The 15,831-nt window shown below is 41.9% G+C and overlaps 2 protein-coding genes across 5 annotated transcripts in view; one reads left to right on the forward strand and one right to left on the reverse strand.

Moving 5' to 3' along the window:
* The window catches only part of NINJ2 (ninjurin 2), a 52,513-nt gene extending 40,544 nt beyond the window's left edge, over positions 1-11,969 (forward strand). For both annotated transcript variants that reach the window (XM_081879018.1, XM_081879017.1), the window contains exons 2-4: positions 7,522-7,753; positions 10,758-10,938; positions 11,198-11,969. In XM_081879018.1, coding sequence (XP_081735144.1) covers positions 7,522-7,753; positions 10,758-10,927 — 402 coding nt within the window. In that variant the 3' untranslated portion in view covers positions 10,928-10,938; positions 11,198-11,969. The remainder of the gene's footprint in view (positions 1-7,521; positions 7,754-10,757; positions 10,939-11,197) is intronic.
* Positions 11,970-13,261: 1,292 nt separating this feature from the next.
* Positions 13,262-15,831, reverse strand: part of B4GALNT3 (beta-1,4-N-acetyl-galactosaminyltransferase 3) — a 71,512-nt gene continuing 68,942 nt past the window's right edge. For all 3 annotated transcript variants that reach the window (XM_081878834.1, XM_081878835.1, XM_081878836.1), the window contains one exon: positions 13,262-15,784. In XM_081878834.1, coding sequence (XP_081734960.1) covers positions 15,679-15,784 — 106 coding nt within the window. In that variant the 3' untranslated portion in view covers positions 13,262-15,678. The remainder of the gene's footprint in view (positions 15,785-15,831) is intronic.

Genomic DNA, 15,831 nt, shown 5'->3' on the forward strand with positions numbered 1-15,831 from the left:
TGCCTACTCTTGACACTACAGACTTGCCTAATGAAGATACAGTGGTACCTTGGTTTACGAACTTAATCCGTTCCAGAAGTCCATTCTTAAACCAAGGCATGCTTTCCCATAGCAGTGGGGGACTCAATTTACAAATGGAACACACTCAACAGGAAGCGAAACATGTTCTTATTCCAAGGCAAAGTTCACAAACCAAAACACCTACTTCCGGGTTTGCAGTGTTCTTAATCCAAGTTGTTCATAAACTAAGCTCTTCTTAAACCAAGGTACCACTGTACCACAGACAAATAACCTATTTTTGTGTTTTTATTTATTTTGAGTATTTATATGCTGTTCATCAAAAATAAATTCCCAGGGTACAGTACTTTATAGTAAGGATAAAAATGTAAGGAAAATACTAAAATGTATATGATAATGCAAACCTAAAATATAGCTGGTAGAGGAGCATAAAATTAACTAGGGGGAAATGTTACATTCTAGAAAACCCTTAAATATTTTTTTAAAAAAACTTGTAGGCCAAATATATATCTTTCCAATGCAAGATTAAGGTAGCTTTAAAGGCATTTCATCAAGTCAGCCATGTTTTAAATTTGTCCCAATGAGTGATCTGCATAATTGAGAAAAGGATACCAGGTGGTATAGAACATTTCTTGCAAACTCTGCCCTTCTGCTTCCTTCATTTGCTTGAGCAAACTTTTCCATTACAATGTGATCCCAGAGGCATTTAAACCAGATGGCAATACTGGGATTTGATGAGCTTTCCCAGTTGCTTGCTGCTGCTGTAGCTCTAAGGAAAGCCAGATGAAGCCTTTGTGCCGGATATGCAGCCGATTTTGTTGTAGTTTGGCAAGTGACAGGGAAAATGTGGGATGAACAAATGACTAGCAGGAAGACGTGTAAACACCCCACAAGCAAGTCAGGATGAATGCAGGGTGGATGCTCATTGTTGTTAAACTACCCCAGTAACATCAGAATGGTTGATCAGTAATGGCTAACCACCATGTAAGCTTTGTGCAGCAAATCAGGAAGTCACCTGGAGTGGTCACCTGGTGCAGCCTCTTATTAGACCAAACCAAGTGTCACAAAATAGTGCGCAAGCTCTGAGTTCAAGGAACTCCTCATCAGGTTAGATGGTAGACAGAGCTGATGGGTCAGTGGAGAAAAATTGACCAAGGTGAAGCTATGGAGTTTGCATCTGGTAAGCAAGATAGAATACAGGGGGAAGAGGTTGAAGGCACTGAAACGAGGCTCTGCTGGGTGCTGTGTAGATTTCAGGCTGCCCTCCCAGGACTGCAGGGAAGGAGCATGCAATGCCAGTGTGGTGTAGTGGTTAAGAGTGGTAGTCTCGTAATCTGGGGAACCGGGTTTGTGTCTCCGCTCCTCCACATGCAGCTGCTGGGTGACCTTGGGCCAGTCACACTTCTTTGAAGTCTCTCAGCCCCACTCACCTCACAGAGTGTTTGTTGTGGGGGAGGAAGGGAAAGGAGAATGTTAGCCGCTTTGAGACTCCCTAGGGTAGTGATAAAGCGGGATATCAAATCCAAATTCCTCCTCCTCCTCCTCCTCCTCCCCCTCCTCCTCCCCCTCCTCCTCCTCCTCCTCCTCCATATCATAAATTATAAAACCCAGCTGTTACCCAGTTCTGTCTCCATCCTTTGGTGAAACGCAGGTTCCTTGGTAGGGGAAAGACATCTTTGGGACTTCCTTAAAGTTGGGGCCTTGATATGGTACACCCGCAATACTCCCTAGAAGGCTAAAAAAAATTAGACTTGCTGTTTTTACATTTGTCTGCAATCCCAATTACAATATCAGGGGAGTGTGATGGAAGGATGAGAAACAATTAATTGGCATTTGATTCTGATGGAATGACTGTGTGCCTTTTGAAGTGTTCCAAGGAAGCCATAAAGCTGTCCACTGGCATCCTTTTGCCGTGATTTACCTGCACTTTAAACGTTGTACGCTGCAGGGCCAAAGCCAAGATCTCATTCTTGTCCTTTATTCCATGTTGTTACTTGGGAAGGGAATGTGTCAGCAGGGGCATCTATTAACAGTTTGAATGTTGTCTGTTAAGCTCAGATTTGGAAACAAATCTTTGACTCCCGTTTGATCACTATCAGCAGCCTCTTCTGTCCCGTTGCCTCCCTGCCCAGTTTCCTGGGGACAACATTGAAAAAGCACATCTGGGAAGTGTGTAGCTTTGTGAAATCTCAAACAAAAGACTCCCAAGTAAAATGAGAAGTTTGAACATTTGAGCTTCAGTTTTGCACATTTAGAACATGGGAAGGAAAACCGCTTGGTGAATAATATTGCCATTTTAGGGAGGTTTTTTTGCATAGTCAGGATCTACCCTGAGCAAGTATTAGTTGGTATGTTTCAAATTAGAGAGGTGTTACTGATTTTTGCCTTGGATTTTATTGTTGTTTTAAACTAGTTTATATGATAAATGTTTCAAATCATTTGAGACATTTATTTTATTATGAACCACTCTGAGGACTTCATCTGGGAAGTGATCTACAAATTTAATAAACAGTTAAATAAAGAAAAAGTGTGGTATTTTCCTAACTTTCAATAACTCTTAGTGGGAGGTTACTGGCACACATATTTCAGGAAACGGGTATGGGTGGAAATGTTAACAGAATGCAGTCAATGCAGTTGGATTGTACCACCTGTTCTTGGTGCAGAGCTTCAAATTTGCTCCACTTCGCAGACTCAGCCCTTATTTAAGCAGTCTGGGGCACAACTGATCCCTGTGTGCATCTGTTATGAGACTGGAGGTTAAATAAGAGAGGGTTTATGTGTTAGACTTGCTGGTCAGGTGTGGCTAGACACATCCTTCTGCTATGTAAACAACAGGTGATATGTTGCCATGGGAATGAAAAATGTGTCAAGAATTACTTCTTGATACAGGGCCATTTACAGGATGAAAGATTGAAAGTTAGAATTTAACACTAGCTTACTAGCAGTGCACTTTCATTGGAGTGTAAAATTCTGATTAAACTACCGTATTTTTAAAAAATCTTACCTTTCAGTTAAAGAACCAAGTATCAGAAAATGGAAAGCATTGCAAGAGAATATCAGAAGATGTATTATGTTTTAAAATGTCATGACTGTTAATACAGTACAGTATTTTGGCTTTGAGGCTTTTGAACATTGAGATTGGCAAACCCAGAGCTTTTGAACAGCTCAGTTGTGAATACCTTGTTGATGTAAATGGCCTTCTTAATGCCAATGAGTATATCAATTTATATGTATTTATATGCTTTCCGTAATATGCTTAATGTGGTTTACATCAATTCTTGTTGCAAATCCTAAAACATGTCAGATTTCTGAAATATGTGTGTGTTCGTATATTTTAAATACAGGTTAGTGGCAGATAAAGCTGTGGGGGGAAATCAAGATTTGGTGACATTCAGTGGCAGATGTGTTTTAGAAATATGGATTCCCCATTTTTCTGTTAAGCTAAGAAATAGGAACAAGCTTTTGCAAAAAGGGGCCTGTTTTGCCTTCTTTCTTCTCCTCTTGCCTTTTGGCTCAAGTTCTAGTGGTGACCTCAGTGAGTGCTGAACAAATTCTGTATCTCTAGCCTTCAGAAAACAGTGTAATTGTACAATCATAAAATGCCTGGACTCCTGCACCCAGTGGATGGGATGCCTTTTTTGTTCCCTGTGTGTGAATTGCCTGGGTGTCTTTCTGCGTTTTATTTGGAATCCCACAGCAACTTGCTTGGAATTAATGGCCTTTTAATAAAGTGTCTCCACACCTAGTCTCTGCCAGCAAACACACTCAAAGAGGGTTATTTATCATTCACATGATCCCTGTCTTTCTGTCTCGTGCTCTCCTGTTGCCCTTTTGTTTCTTCCCTCGCTGCTTAAAGACCTCAAAGTGGGCAATGACACTGGTAACTAGGGAGGTAAGAAGGCATTGATTCCCTTCCTGCCCCATATTTGTCATATGCTGCCCTGTTTCTGTTCCTCTGCAGTTTGGCTTCCGACAAAAAAACCCCTTTATTCGTCTCACTGTTTGCTGTGGTGAAATTTTGCGCAATTAATTATGTTATCATTACATTGTTCCACATCATTGGTTTCATTGCAAAGGAAACACAATACAAATGGGATGGGGAGGTGAGTAATCAATTACGTATTGTCACGTATCATCTGCAGATTGTAAACAACAGCAGTGATGTATTAACTGGATTTATTTCTGTTCTGAACATGGGATGAGCAAGTGAGCATCAGCAGTTTCCACTCCCAGTAACCTAGGGGATATGAGCAACCTATGATAGATATTTGTTTATGATAGCTGCTTCCAGAAGGGTAGTCATGTTAGTCAGTTGCTGCAAAAGCAGCAGTCTTGTGGGGCTTAAAGGATAATAGACAGAGGGTCAAACGAAACCAGTAACCCCACACACAATGTCCATGGGTGCCCACCAGTATCTCCTGTGCCATAGGGCCTTTGCTGCCCATGAAAGGTCTCTGCAAATATTCCTTCGAAAACCCACAATGGATGCAACCCAACGTTTTCACTATTTTATTTTTTAAAATCTTCACAAATATTTTTTTTTCTTTATTGAGCCCCTGAGTTCCCTCCCTCTTTTTTTGTTCTGTTCTTTTGAGGTGCTCCTTGACCTGCACCCCATTCCATACCCTATTTCTCGAATGAAAATAGGGATGTCCTATTTAATTAATAATACTTTTCTTCTTTATACCCTGCCCATCTGAAAGGGTTGTACCAGCCAGTCTTGGTGGCTTCCAACATATATAAAAACATAATAAAACATAAAACATTTTAAAACTTCCCTATACAGGGCTGCCTTCAGATGTCTTCTAAAAGTCAGATAGTTGTTTATTTCCGTGACATGTAAAGGTTGTCATGTTCTTATCTTCTTGGCTCGGGGGCCACATGATTCTATACCCTTCAAAATTTCTCTGATGAAAATAGGGATGTCCTAAGGAAAAGCAGGATATTCCAGGATCAAATCCTTGAAACCAGGGCAGCTTCTGAAACCCTTGAAACCAGGGCAGCTTCTGTAAATCCAGGATTGTCCCTAGAAAATAGGGACACTTGAGAGTTTGGAGAAAATGAAGGATAAGGTGTGAGACTGGTTACATTATGCTCAGATTAAAGAAGTTTTTAAAAATGACAAAAAGTTAGGGTTCCAGGTGGAGAAATCGAAGTTAGAAACAGAATTGTTAGAACCAAAGACTAAGGTACTATCTAGAATGTATAACTTGCTGTTAAAATGGAATACACAAGACGAAATGGTTAAATCGGCTATGATAAAGTGGGCGCAGGACATTGGGCATAACATTATGTTTGAGGATTGGGAAAGGTTGTGGACCACTGGGTTGAACTTCACCGCATGTAATGCTCTGAAGGAAAATGTAATGAAAATGATATATAGATGGTACATGACCCCAGTTAAACTTGCCAAAATATACCATTCGTCTGATAATAAATGTTGGAAATGTAAAGAAAATGAAGGAACATTCTTTCACCTCTGGTGGACATGCCCTAGGGTGAAGGCCTTCTGGGAAATGATATATAATGAGTTGAAAAAGGTATTTAAGTATACCTTCACTAAGAAACCAGAGGCCTTCCTTCTGGGTATTGTCGGCCAGAAGGTATTAAAGAAGGACCGAACATTCTTTATGTATGCAACAACGGCAGCAAGGATACTCATCGCAAAAAAATGGAAAACTCAAGATCTACCCACACTGGAAGAGTGGCAGATGCAGCTGATGGACTATATGCAACTGGCCGAGATGACTGGCAGAATCCGAGACCTGGGAGAAGAGAAAATAGAGGAAGACTGGAAGAAATTTAAGATGTATCTACAAAAACATTGTAATTTGGTTGAATGTTAAGAAGGATGCTAGATTATAAAAAATTGGCCACCACTAAATTAGATTTAAATTTGATGATAAGTGAGACTAAAGAAAATATAATTTTTTTTGGAAGAATTACTAGATTATATTTGAATGAGTGGATATGAGATTGTAAACAAGTTGATAATTTGTTTGGAAAAAAAACTTTTAATGATGTAAATGGGAGCGGGAGACGTGAGGGAGTCCAAAGAAGTGATGAAACTATGTTTGTGACAGAAGTAAGAGTGTTTATTATTTGTGCATTTATATTTAAAAACTTTAATAAATATTCATATAAAAAAAAAGAAAATAGGGACACTTGAAGGATCTGCTTCTTAGCTACAGCAACAGGTTTTGGGGTCCAGGGAGTAAAGCAGCTGTGCTTTCCTTGGTTTGGCTTCACATTCCTTGCAAGCTGAGCTGGTATGTCTGAACAAATTTCAGTCTTGCCTTTTAGCACAGTGTTTTCCAATCTGGTGCCCTCCAGATGTTTTGGACTGCAACTCCCATCATCCCTGACCCTTTACTGTACTGCCTTTGGTTTTCAAGACGTTTGTGTTGGGGATAAAATCGCTGTTGGAGAGAGAAACGATGGAGCAGCAGCAACAACAACAACTAATAAGGAGACCTGCTGTAGGGATGTAAGGAAGCAGGGTTGTTTGCTGTTTATTCAATCGGTATCAAACTTTATTTCGGTCACAGACCAGCATAAGATAAAACGTACAGATAAACTGAACACATAAGACTTAAAGCAGGTAAGGGATAAAGCTAGTAATTAAAAGGGGATTATATATACTTAAAAAGATAGAAACAAGGACAAATGGTTAAAAGCAACTATAAGGGAGGGAAGGTGAAGGAGCACAGGTCTTGCATTTTGCACCTAGTTTCTGGCGCAAGCCATCCTTTAACAAATATCCGGCATGGCAGTTTGCTGTTTATTGTATTTGCTCTGAGCACCAAAACAGTCCATAAGATAGTAAGAAGCTGCAAAGGCAATTAGCCGTCATGCGGGTGACCTCTTTTCCAGCTAGGTAATAATTAACCAGCAGTGACTATTTGAATGTGGTTGCAGTAAACCCAGTGAGGTTCTCTGGGTTGTACCCAAAATATTTATTTATCTTTAGTAGTAGTATGATTTTGCTCTGGCTCCCTTTCAACAACATTTACTATCCTGTTGGGCAGTTGGCCCATTCATTCCTGGCAAATGCTGCTAGACTAGAGGTTACTCAGAGCTCCCCCCTATGGCCACCATGAGAACAGGAGGTAATAACTATTAAAAATAGATGGTAGAATTTGAAGATCTGAATCTTTAATGATGGGCACCAACTTGCTGCTTTTTTAAAAGGATTAGACAAATGGATGGAGGAGAAGGTTAGCAATGTCTACAGGATGTGATGGCTATTCTGTACCTCCACTGTTGGAGGCAGTATGCCTCTGAACACTAGCTGCTGGGGATCCCAAGTGGGAGAGAGTGTGAGTGTGTGCTGCTTGTGGACTTTCGGGTGCTCTTCTACTTGAATCCTGCTTCCTTGTTTCCCACGGGTATCTGGTTGGTGGCACTTAGAACAGGCTGCTGGACTAGAGGGGCCTTTGGCTCGATCCAGTAGGGCTCTTTTTACATTCTTAAGATAATCCCTTTTTCTTTCTCCTCCTCTAGCCATCCATTCCTGGCTCCAGGTTGGAAAACATCATCAACATCAATCATTACGCCACCAAGAAAAGCGTGGCTGAGAGCATGCTGGATGTGGCGCTCTTCATGGCCAACGCTGCGCAACTGAAGGCAGTGCTGGAGCAGGGGACGTCCTTCCAATATTATGCTGTCCTGACTGCTCTCATCACCATTTCTCTCTTCTTCCAAACTGTCATTGGGATTCTCCTGATCATTATAGGTAAGTCTCTTTCTGCAGCCCTCTTTGCTTCTTTCAAAAGTTCATTCCAGGGATCATCATATGAAGAAAGAGTGATACACAGCACAGTGCTCCAGTGCTTTTGACAGAGCAGTTCAGATGTTACTTTGAGTCATTTACCAAATTTCAAACATTGCCATGTGATTAGGAAGCTGGGGTGGGACTGCTCAGTGGTAGAGAATCTGCCTGGCTGAACAAACATGCTCTCCCAAAATATGGACACCCCCCCCCCCCCGGTAAGGAGAGTGGTGGGGAAATGCCTTGGAAAGTGAAGATAACATTTACTTTGATGCACCGTCATCTAACTTCCCCACAAATAAATCAGAAAAAATGCTCACAAGATAGCAAGTGTAATCTAATCTTGCAAGTAATTTTAAAGTTAGAATTAAAAGTAAGGGCCAGGAGCCCATGTAGTTTTCTCAAGGCTGTGTTGAGGGATGCTCCATTTGACAGGCCTCAGTTAGGAATCTCATTTCCATAATGCCCAGTGTTGCTCTTAATCAAAAGACTTAAAAATAGGTCTTAGGAAGAAATACGTTGGATGCTCATTTAGTGTTTGAGCACACACACAGACGTTCCAGATTCGGGCAACGACTTAACAAGATGGCAAAAAGAGAAATAAATGTGTCACCAGCAAAGGAGCACTGATTTACAATGAAAGTAAATTATAAAATGTATAGATGAAAACTTAGAAATAATTACTGTAATTTAAATAGGGAAACAATAGGGACCTGCTGGCCTATGTGCCTTCTCAGCTTGCTGTCCGGGTGCTCACTGTTAATGGACAGTTTCCAGGCCCCTCTTGCTCTCCCTTAGGTTTCTGCATCTTTCAACCGGACAGTCCTTCAGAGGATGCTTTCGAATACAGGGCCACCTTTTTGAAGTAGGAAACAAGGCTGCTCTACCCAAGCTGCCCTGCACAGCCTCTACCACCCCCGCCTGCCTAAACCCCATCATTTGCAGCTATAACCCCCATCCCTTCCTCCCTTTCACCTCCCTTCTCCCCCGCATTCCATTGCTGCCCCTACAGTTAATATACAGAAGGCTATAGTCTTCAGAGCTGTCTGGCCCGACCCTGGGTCAGCCCCACTGTCCCCTTACATGATAAGACTTACATTATAAACACAGGCCTGTCTTTCTCCGCTTGTGAGTTTGGCATTGAAAGGAACGGCAGGGGTCGTGAACTTGGGCTACAGCTAATGCTGCATCAATGGAATCTCTTCTCTCGTTATGGGGCCTGACCGCAAACATTCCTCAGCATCCGCAGCTGCTGTTGGCCTCCAGCCTCTGGCTTGCCCTAGAGAACCAAAGCCATCTAAAAATGGAAATATCTGGTGTGTGTCTCATAGTCATCTGCTTCAGCTTTTGCCAGCTTGGCTAGGCCTGATGGGAGTTATAGTCCAGAACTGCTGGAGGGCACCAGATTCGCAAAGCTGGATGTAGTCTGCTTTATTAAAAAAAAAATTTAAATGGTCCTCGCCATTTTGGATGGTTGCCTTTGGTTTTAGAGTTAGCCCACACTAAAGAGGTGGTTGCATCTAAGGCATTGCACAAAGCAATAGACCACAGCAGGTTTTCCTCAATTTGGTGCCCTCTAGATGGCTTGGACTACAATTCCTAGCCGCCCCAGCATCATACAGCTGAGCTCACTAGAACTAATGGGAGATGTAGCCCAAAACACCAGGGCGTGGGCACCAGGCTGAAGAAGGCTGTAAGAAAACCACTTTTTGCCACTGAGCACAGGTTTCAGCAAGGCTGGCAGCAAGTCCTGACTCTGTGAAGAATGTAACCTGGACAATAAACATGCTTTCCAGAACATTTTTGGCACACTCATGCTTGACTTTTCAGGTGTATACTTGTGCATCAAGAAAGAAGGGCAGGATTTAGCTTCTTTTTTGTGGGAGAGATCCCTGGAAACCTGAGGGTTGTAGCCAATTTTAAGGCTTATCCATACCTACCCTTTGCCTTGCTCTTTCCAGGCATAGAGCCATGCTTAAAAGCTCCTTGTCCAAGCCTTTTTAGATTTGGCTAGCTCTCTGCTTCCATGTCTCTTGCCATCCTTCCCAAACTACAGCTTCCCACTTGGAGCTAGGGTGGGAGAAAATTGTTTTAGCTCTCTTTATCTTCCAGAAAAATCTTCAGTTTTTTCCCTAGCCATTGGCTTCTGTTGAGAGGCATTTCCCAGGCCATTCTTTGCTTTTAACATGCTTTTTCCAAATGAAAGATGTGGCTGGCACAGCTGGACACCGACCATTAAAGGACATTAGCCACCCTTTTCTCTAAACCACAGCAATCAGGCAGAAAACTCACGGAAATATGAAAAGGACTAAAAAGCTGTACTCATGGGCAAAATTAGGTCACAGATTATTTTTTTATAAGTAAATTTTCAACTCAAGGTGGCAGGCAACATCCTAACATTGCACCAGGCTGAAGAGCAGAGAAGGGAAGCATAGCTATTCCATCTGTGGTTTAAATGACACTTAGATAAGAATCTTGCTGGAAGAGTTTGACCCAGGCATTGCTTCATCACCACCACCACCATCATCATTTTATTTGTATTCTGCCTTTCCATAGTTAAAACCATGCTCATGGCATCTGGCATGAAAACATTCATATAAACACAAACATAACAAAAGTAGTCATAAATAAAACATCAAAAACTACACAAAGATAACACACACACACACACACACACACACACCAGTATATCAATAAGAGCAACGATACCCCAGTCCAAGTGTCTGTTTGGCAGCTCGGCTTTTGTAGCTGGAGTCAATCTAGGCTCCGCCCTCCCAGACGGAAGGAAAGGAATAGTGTGTAAAACTGTGTTTCCTGCCCTTACCTTATTGGAGGAACAGAAATATAAGCCTATCAAACATTTAAGAGAGTTATAATAATGGTGGCAGCGGCACACCTTCTGCAGAATGTATCGAGCAGAAGAGTTTTCTCTGAATTCTGTCTTGGTTTTGTCTTTTGTTTTTCATAGCTCGGATGAACCTGAACGATGTGACAAAGCAGCAGCGCCTGAATTTGCTCAACAACATTGCCACAATCCTCGTCTTCATCATAGTCATTGTCAACATCTTCATTACCGCTTTTGGTGTGCAGAAGACGGGTCTCTATCCTAGCATTTATGGTGGTCGGAGAATCTACTAAGCCTTGAAAGGGTAAGAAAAGAGTGAGTCTCTTTTCTTTGACATAGGCCTATTTCGACATAGGATACTCCATCAATCATTATTCTTAGGCGGTTCATAAGTAATGAAGTGGGATAGTGGCAGTTCTTTCTTCTCTCTTTCTCTCCCCCCCCTCCAATATGAAAAGGGTGGTTATATCTAGGGAGACAGTTCCACAGCAGAGGAGACTGATCCTTGTCACCATCAACAGTAAGATGCACAACCTGCCTGAGCCTCTTGTTTTTCCTTGCAGGCTGGAGCACATGGTAGAAGATAGCTGGAATGCCTTTCCGTATAGCCTTATTGATCTCAAACTTGATGATCCATTTAAGATACACAACTGCCTGGGTGAACCCTATTGCAAGTACGTCAGTTGCTCCTTGTGGGCTACTTCTGCAACATGTTTACCGCTCTGAAGAGGTGAATAATTTTTCAGCTGATCTTGACAGCAGCCTCTCCTCATCTCAACCCATAATGATGTTTGTAATGGAGTAGTGGGGAATTTCAGGTCGGAGAGCCAAATGCAGCCCTCCAGGCCTTTCTCGGACTCTCCCAAGGTTAGACTTCTTCCTCAGCCAAACACTCCTCTCTTCCCCAGCTTACATCACCCACTGGCCCTACTCTGCACCCTTCTTCAGTGAGTGCGAGTGTGTGTAAAAACTAGCCTACCATACACATGAAAAAAAGTTTGTTCTTCTTTGTCTCTGCCCCAGAAGGGACTATATGAAAAATGTTCCCAACCCCTGGTTGTAATGAGATTCCTCTGCAATTCAGAATATTGCATTCAGCTAGAGCTTTCCAGCTCCCATCAGGAAAGGAGCAGCCCTCAGTGATTCAACTTGATGTACTCCATCAATGGCAGCAGCAGTCAATATAAGCGACAGGGACAACCGTATCAAAATAAAACATTGGAAGAGAATTACAAATGAGCACAATTGATAAAGGGCAGGTGCTAGGTCACTAGTTCAAATTTTGTCCAAGAGGACACTAAGTTGTCAGATGAAGACAGATTTGCAAAGCAGGAGGGGGGAAAATGATTTAAGGCTGCAGTCCTAACCACAACTGCTAAAAAGTCAGTCCTGCTGAATTCAGTGGGGCTTGCTGCCAGGGGAGTGGAGTTAGCATTGCAGACCAAGCCATCTTGTATGAGCACACAGCACCCACCCAGAGAAGAGGCTGCCCACTGTGTTTCTTTTTGATTCACTGCTCTTGCTTGGCGTCCACCTGAGCAGTGAATTAGTGTGGGATGCATGTCTCCGGATGAGACTTTGTTTCTGTGTTGTGTAATGGGACCAACTGCTCTCAATGATGGGATGCAACAGAATGACCAGCCCCAAATAGTGACTCACACAGGAGCACAAGTTGTTGGCTCCTCTGAGGGTGGACAGTTATTACCCTAAAAGTAAGAATGAGAAGTGTACCTCCAGTTTTAGATCAGAGAAGCGTCTGCCCCAGCTACTAAAACATTGAGAAATGCAATTATCAAATGAAGAGCATTATGTTACCCCGATCCAGTAATCAGTGGTGGTGCAGAGGCTCTGATGCAACTAGCTGAAACTCCTGTTATTTTGCTGGAACTCCTGAATAGCCAAGATTCCCATAGTTTCTATGTTTTGCCCAAGCAGGAGAGGTAATTCCACACACAGAGGTTCATTGTACTTAGTCCTGCTCCTCCACGACTGTAAATTGTTATGTAAAGCTGCTTAGTTTTTTGCAATTAAGCTGTATACAAATTCTGTTATTTAAATAAAATAAAAAGTGTATTTTGTGTGTGTACACACACACAAAAGGTATAAAACTAGGATTATAGTGGAAATACAGACCATCAGCTTGCATGTGGCAAAAAATAAATTGCATTATAAACCTCTGCTGGTGGCAATAATACTATGCATAGTAATGCAAAGCATTTTAAAGCTGTACAAGTTAACCTTGATTTTTGTAAACAGTGCATTGCTTCTGAAAGTTATTCCCATGCTGTCCTTAGCCACTCTTACAATATTTTATAAAGGACTTGCAATTTTGTCATCCCACTTAGAACTGGTGCATCTTTTGCACATTCCAACTATTTGCTTTCTCTTTATTTATTAAAGTATATTTTATCCAAAGGTGTGGCTTGGTCTATATATCAAATTACTCAATGCAGACTGTGAATGAAAATCTTAAGCGCTAAACATCTTTCTTTTATATCCTTTTATAGAATAGTACATAGCTACCCAGATACAGAAGAGGAGACAGGTCCCATATGCAAAAAAATTCACATTAGATTGGTCTACTTTACAAGCAGGCATTTGAGGGTCAGAAAAAGACACCACACACATTTTCTGTAAGGAAACTGTATTTGTAAACGGAGGCACTTACGCTTCCTCTTGCAAGTAAGAAAAGGTTTGGGACTCGTCAATAAGGCACACATTTCAAAAGTGAATTTAAATATACCAAAGAACATTTCAGATATTTACACAAGCTATAAAAGTTGTAGAGGTACTTCAGTGAAGGTGACATTGATGACACTGGAACAAACAAACAATAGATTCATACAGGTAAGTCCTTTCAGCATAGGCCCTTAGAATTTCCTTCTTTGACTTCATAGCAAAACCCAATCCTAATACACACATCCAACGTTTGATGTTTATGTATCTGTGTGTCACCAAGTCAAAGAGATATTGTTGAATCAATGAAATCTGCGCACCTTTAAACAGGATTAAATAATAGTTCTGAAGAAAGAGGTTTACTTTGTTTTTAAATTGGGTTGGGGGAACCACTGACCCACAGGCCACTCACATCCTCCTTTCCTTGCCTCATCCCCCTCCTCCTCCACACTGAGGCTTGAAAAACTACAAAAATTTATGCTGCATGGGGGTGGGGTTACAGTGGGTGAAGAAAGACTTAAAAAAAGAAAGGAGTCTGGAAACTCGTATGTTTCCAGAGACAGAAAATGCCATTCCCATTATCATTTGGCACACATACACACACACACACACATACTTTAACCCACCTGCATCAATGAACCAACTCAGCTCCTCATTTTACACACAGCTGTTACCCATTTTGTGTGACCTGCTTTAAGGACTGGTTTGTTTCCTGAAGGTGTCAGGCCCAAATCTGACTTCCAGTTAGCACAACTTCTTCCCACTCCTTCCAAAACTGCAACATAGATTGCTCATTTTCTTACATATTTTCTGATGCAAGGACACCTGGTCTTCATACATAATCAGTACCAAAACGTAGTAACAAAACCATAACTTTAATTTATCAATTAATTTTACAAAATATATCTTGTCCTTCAAAAAAGATTATTTCCCGTGCCTCAGGGTGGCTTGGAACACATTAAAACCAGAGTACAAACAAACCAACATTAAAACTACAAAATAAATAGAAGGGGTGGGAGGACAGTGTATAAAAGCTATTTAACTCAATGGGACTTCTAAAATATATGCCCAGGATTGCACTGTAAATGAGGGATGGGGAACCTTTGGCCCTTCAGATGTTGTTAGAACTCCAACTGATCAACATGGCCCGTTGTCAGGGATCAGTGTTTCCCAAACTTGGGTGTCCAGCTTGTTTTGGACTACAGTTCCCATCATCCCTAACCACTGGTCCTGCTAGGTAGGGATGAAGGCAGTTGTAGCCCAACAACATCTGGGAGGCCAGAGTTTCCTTATTCCTGCTGTACATTAATCTCTCGAGTTCTAGGCTATTCAAGGGTTGTTGTCTCAAGTTCATATTTCCAGTTCCCTGTTTTCCCCATTTCATATGACTGTCAGGATAAACACAATTCTGTGCCTAACAGGGTTTTGACTCAGCTTAATGGTAAGAGAGAGAGAGGCCACTTATTGAGAAATACAGATGCAGGCAAGCCACAAGGTGAAGGCTTCAACGTAATTCTTTTTGCTGTACCTGAGCAGAGCACAATATGCATTAAGTGAGGAGAAGAATCCGCTAGGCCCCTTTAGTATGTCCTGGCTGGGCTTATGTACAGGTATTCAGACACAGCCCACATATCAGAGTGACTTTGGTCCAAAGGCATGGATTTCAGGACACAGTTTTTGTTCAAGTATCTCAAAAAAGGAAGCATCATTAAAAACAACTCACACTACACATAACGAGGCTATATTCCTCTTTCTAACACACTGTGGAAGGCACTCCTTTTCATTTGTACCCGTTGACCAGAGAACTGCGGCATTACTTATGCTTCTAAGAAGTGAAAGCATTTCAGTAAAACCTCGGAAGAAGTAGGAAGGCACCACAAAAAGAGGCTTTTGAGGCAGAGGGATGATGCAGGGGAAGATGAAAGGGGAAGGGTTATAGCTTGGTGGTAGAGCACTTGCTTTTTATGCAGAAGGTCCCGTATTAAATCTGCGGCATTTCCAGGGCTGACAATGTTTCCTGCTTGAAACCCTGGAGAGCTGCTGCCAGTCAGTGCAGACAATACTGGGCTAAGACGTAGAGGAAGGCAGCTTCCTATGTGTGCTTTTTGCTTCCCAGAAGTGCATCTGTGACATGCTGGTGAGAAAGTTTGGTTTTGTGCTCTTAAAAAGATGGCTGTCGTGGATGTAAGACGCTAGAGGTAGGATCGTTTTCTTCCCATTTTCATTTTTCTCACAAGATAAAAACTCTCAGTTCTGCGCCTGAACTTATTTTCTCATAACGCCTAAATTCATATTCTGACTTCTGTGGTACTGGAGGATTCTCCTTGACATGCCTGGATAAAGTCTGCACTGCGAGTGCAAATGTTCCTCACATCTTCAGCTGCCGTCGGTTCCACATGCCCCGCTTGGAGTGGAAATGGTGGAAGAAGTTTCTGAGAGAGAGTCGTTCCACCTCCAGACCAGCCTGAAAGATTCTGTGGAAGGAGAGGGAAGGAGAGAGATTGGAATGAGAGGCTAACTA

Source organism: Podarcis erhardii (genome assembly GCF_964252035.2).
Source record: "Podarcis erhardii genome assembly, chromosome: 10".
NCBI classification, from domain to species: Eukaryota; Metazoa; Chordata; class Lepidosauria; order Squamata; family Lacertidae; genus Podarcis; species Podarcis erhardii.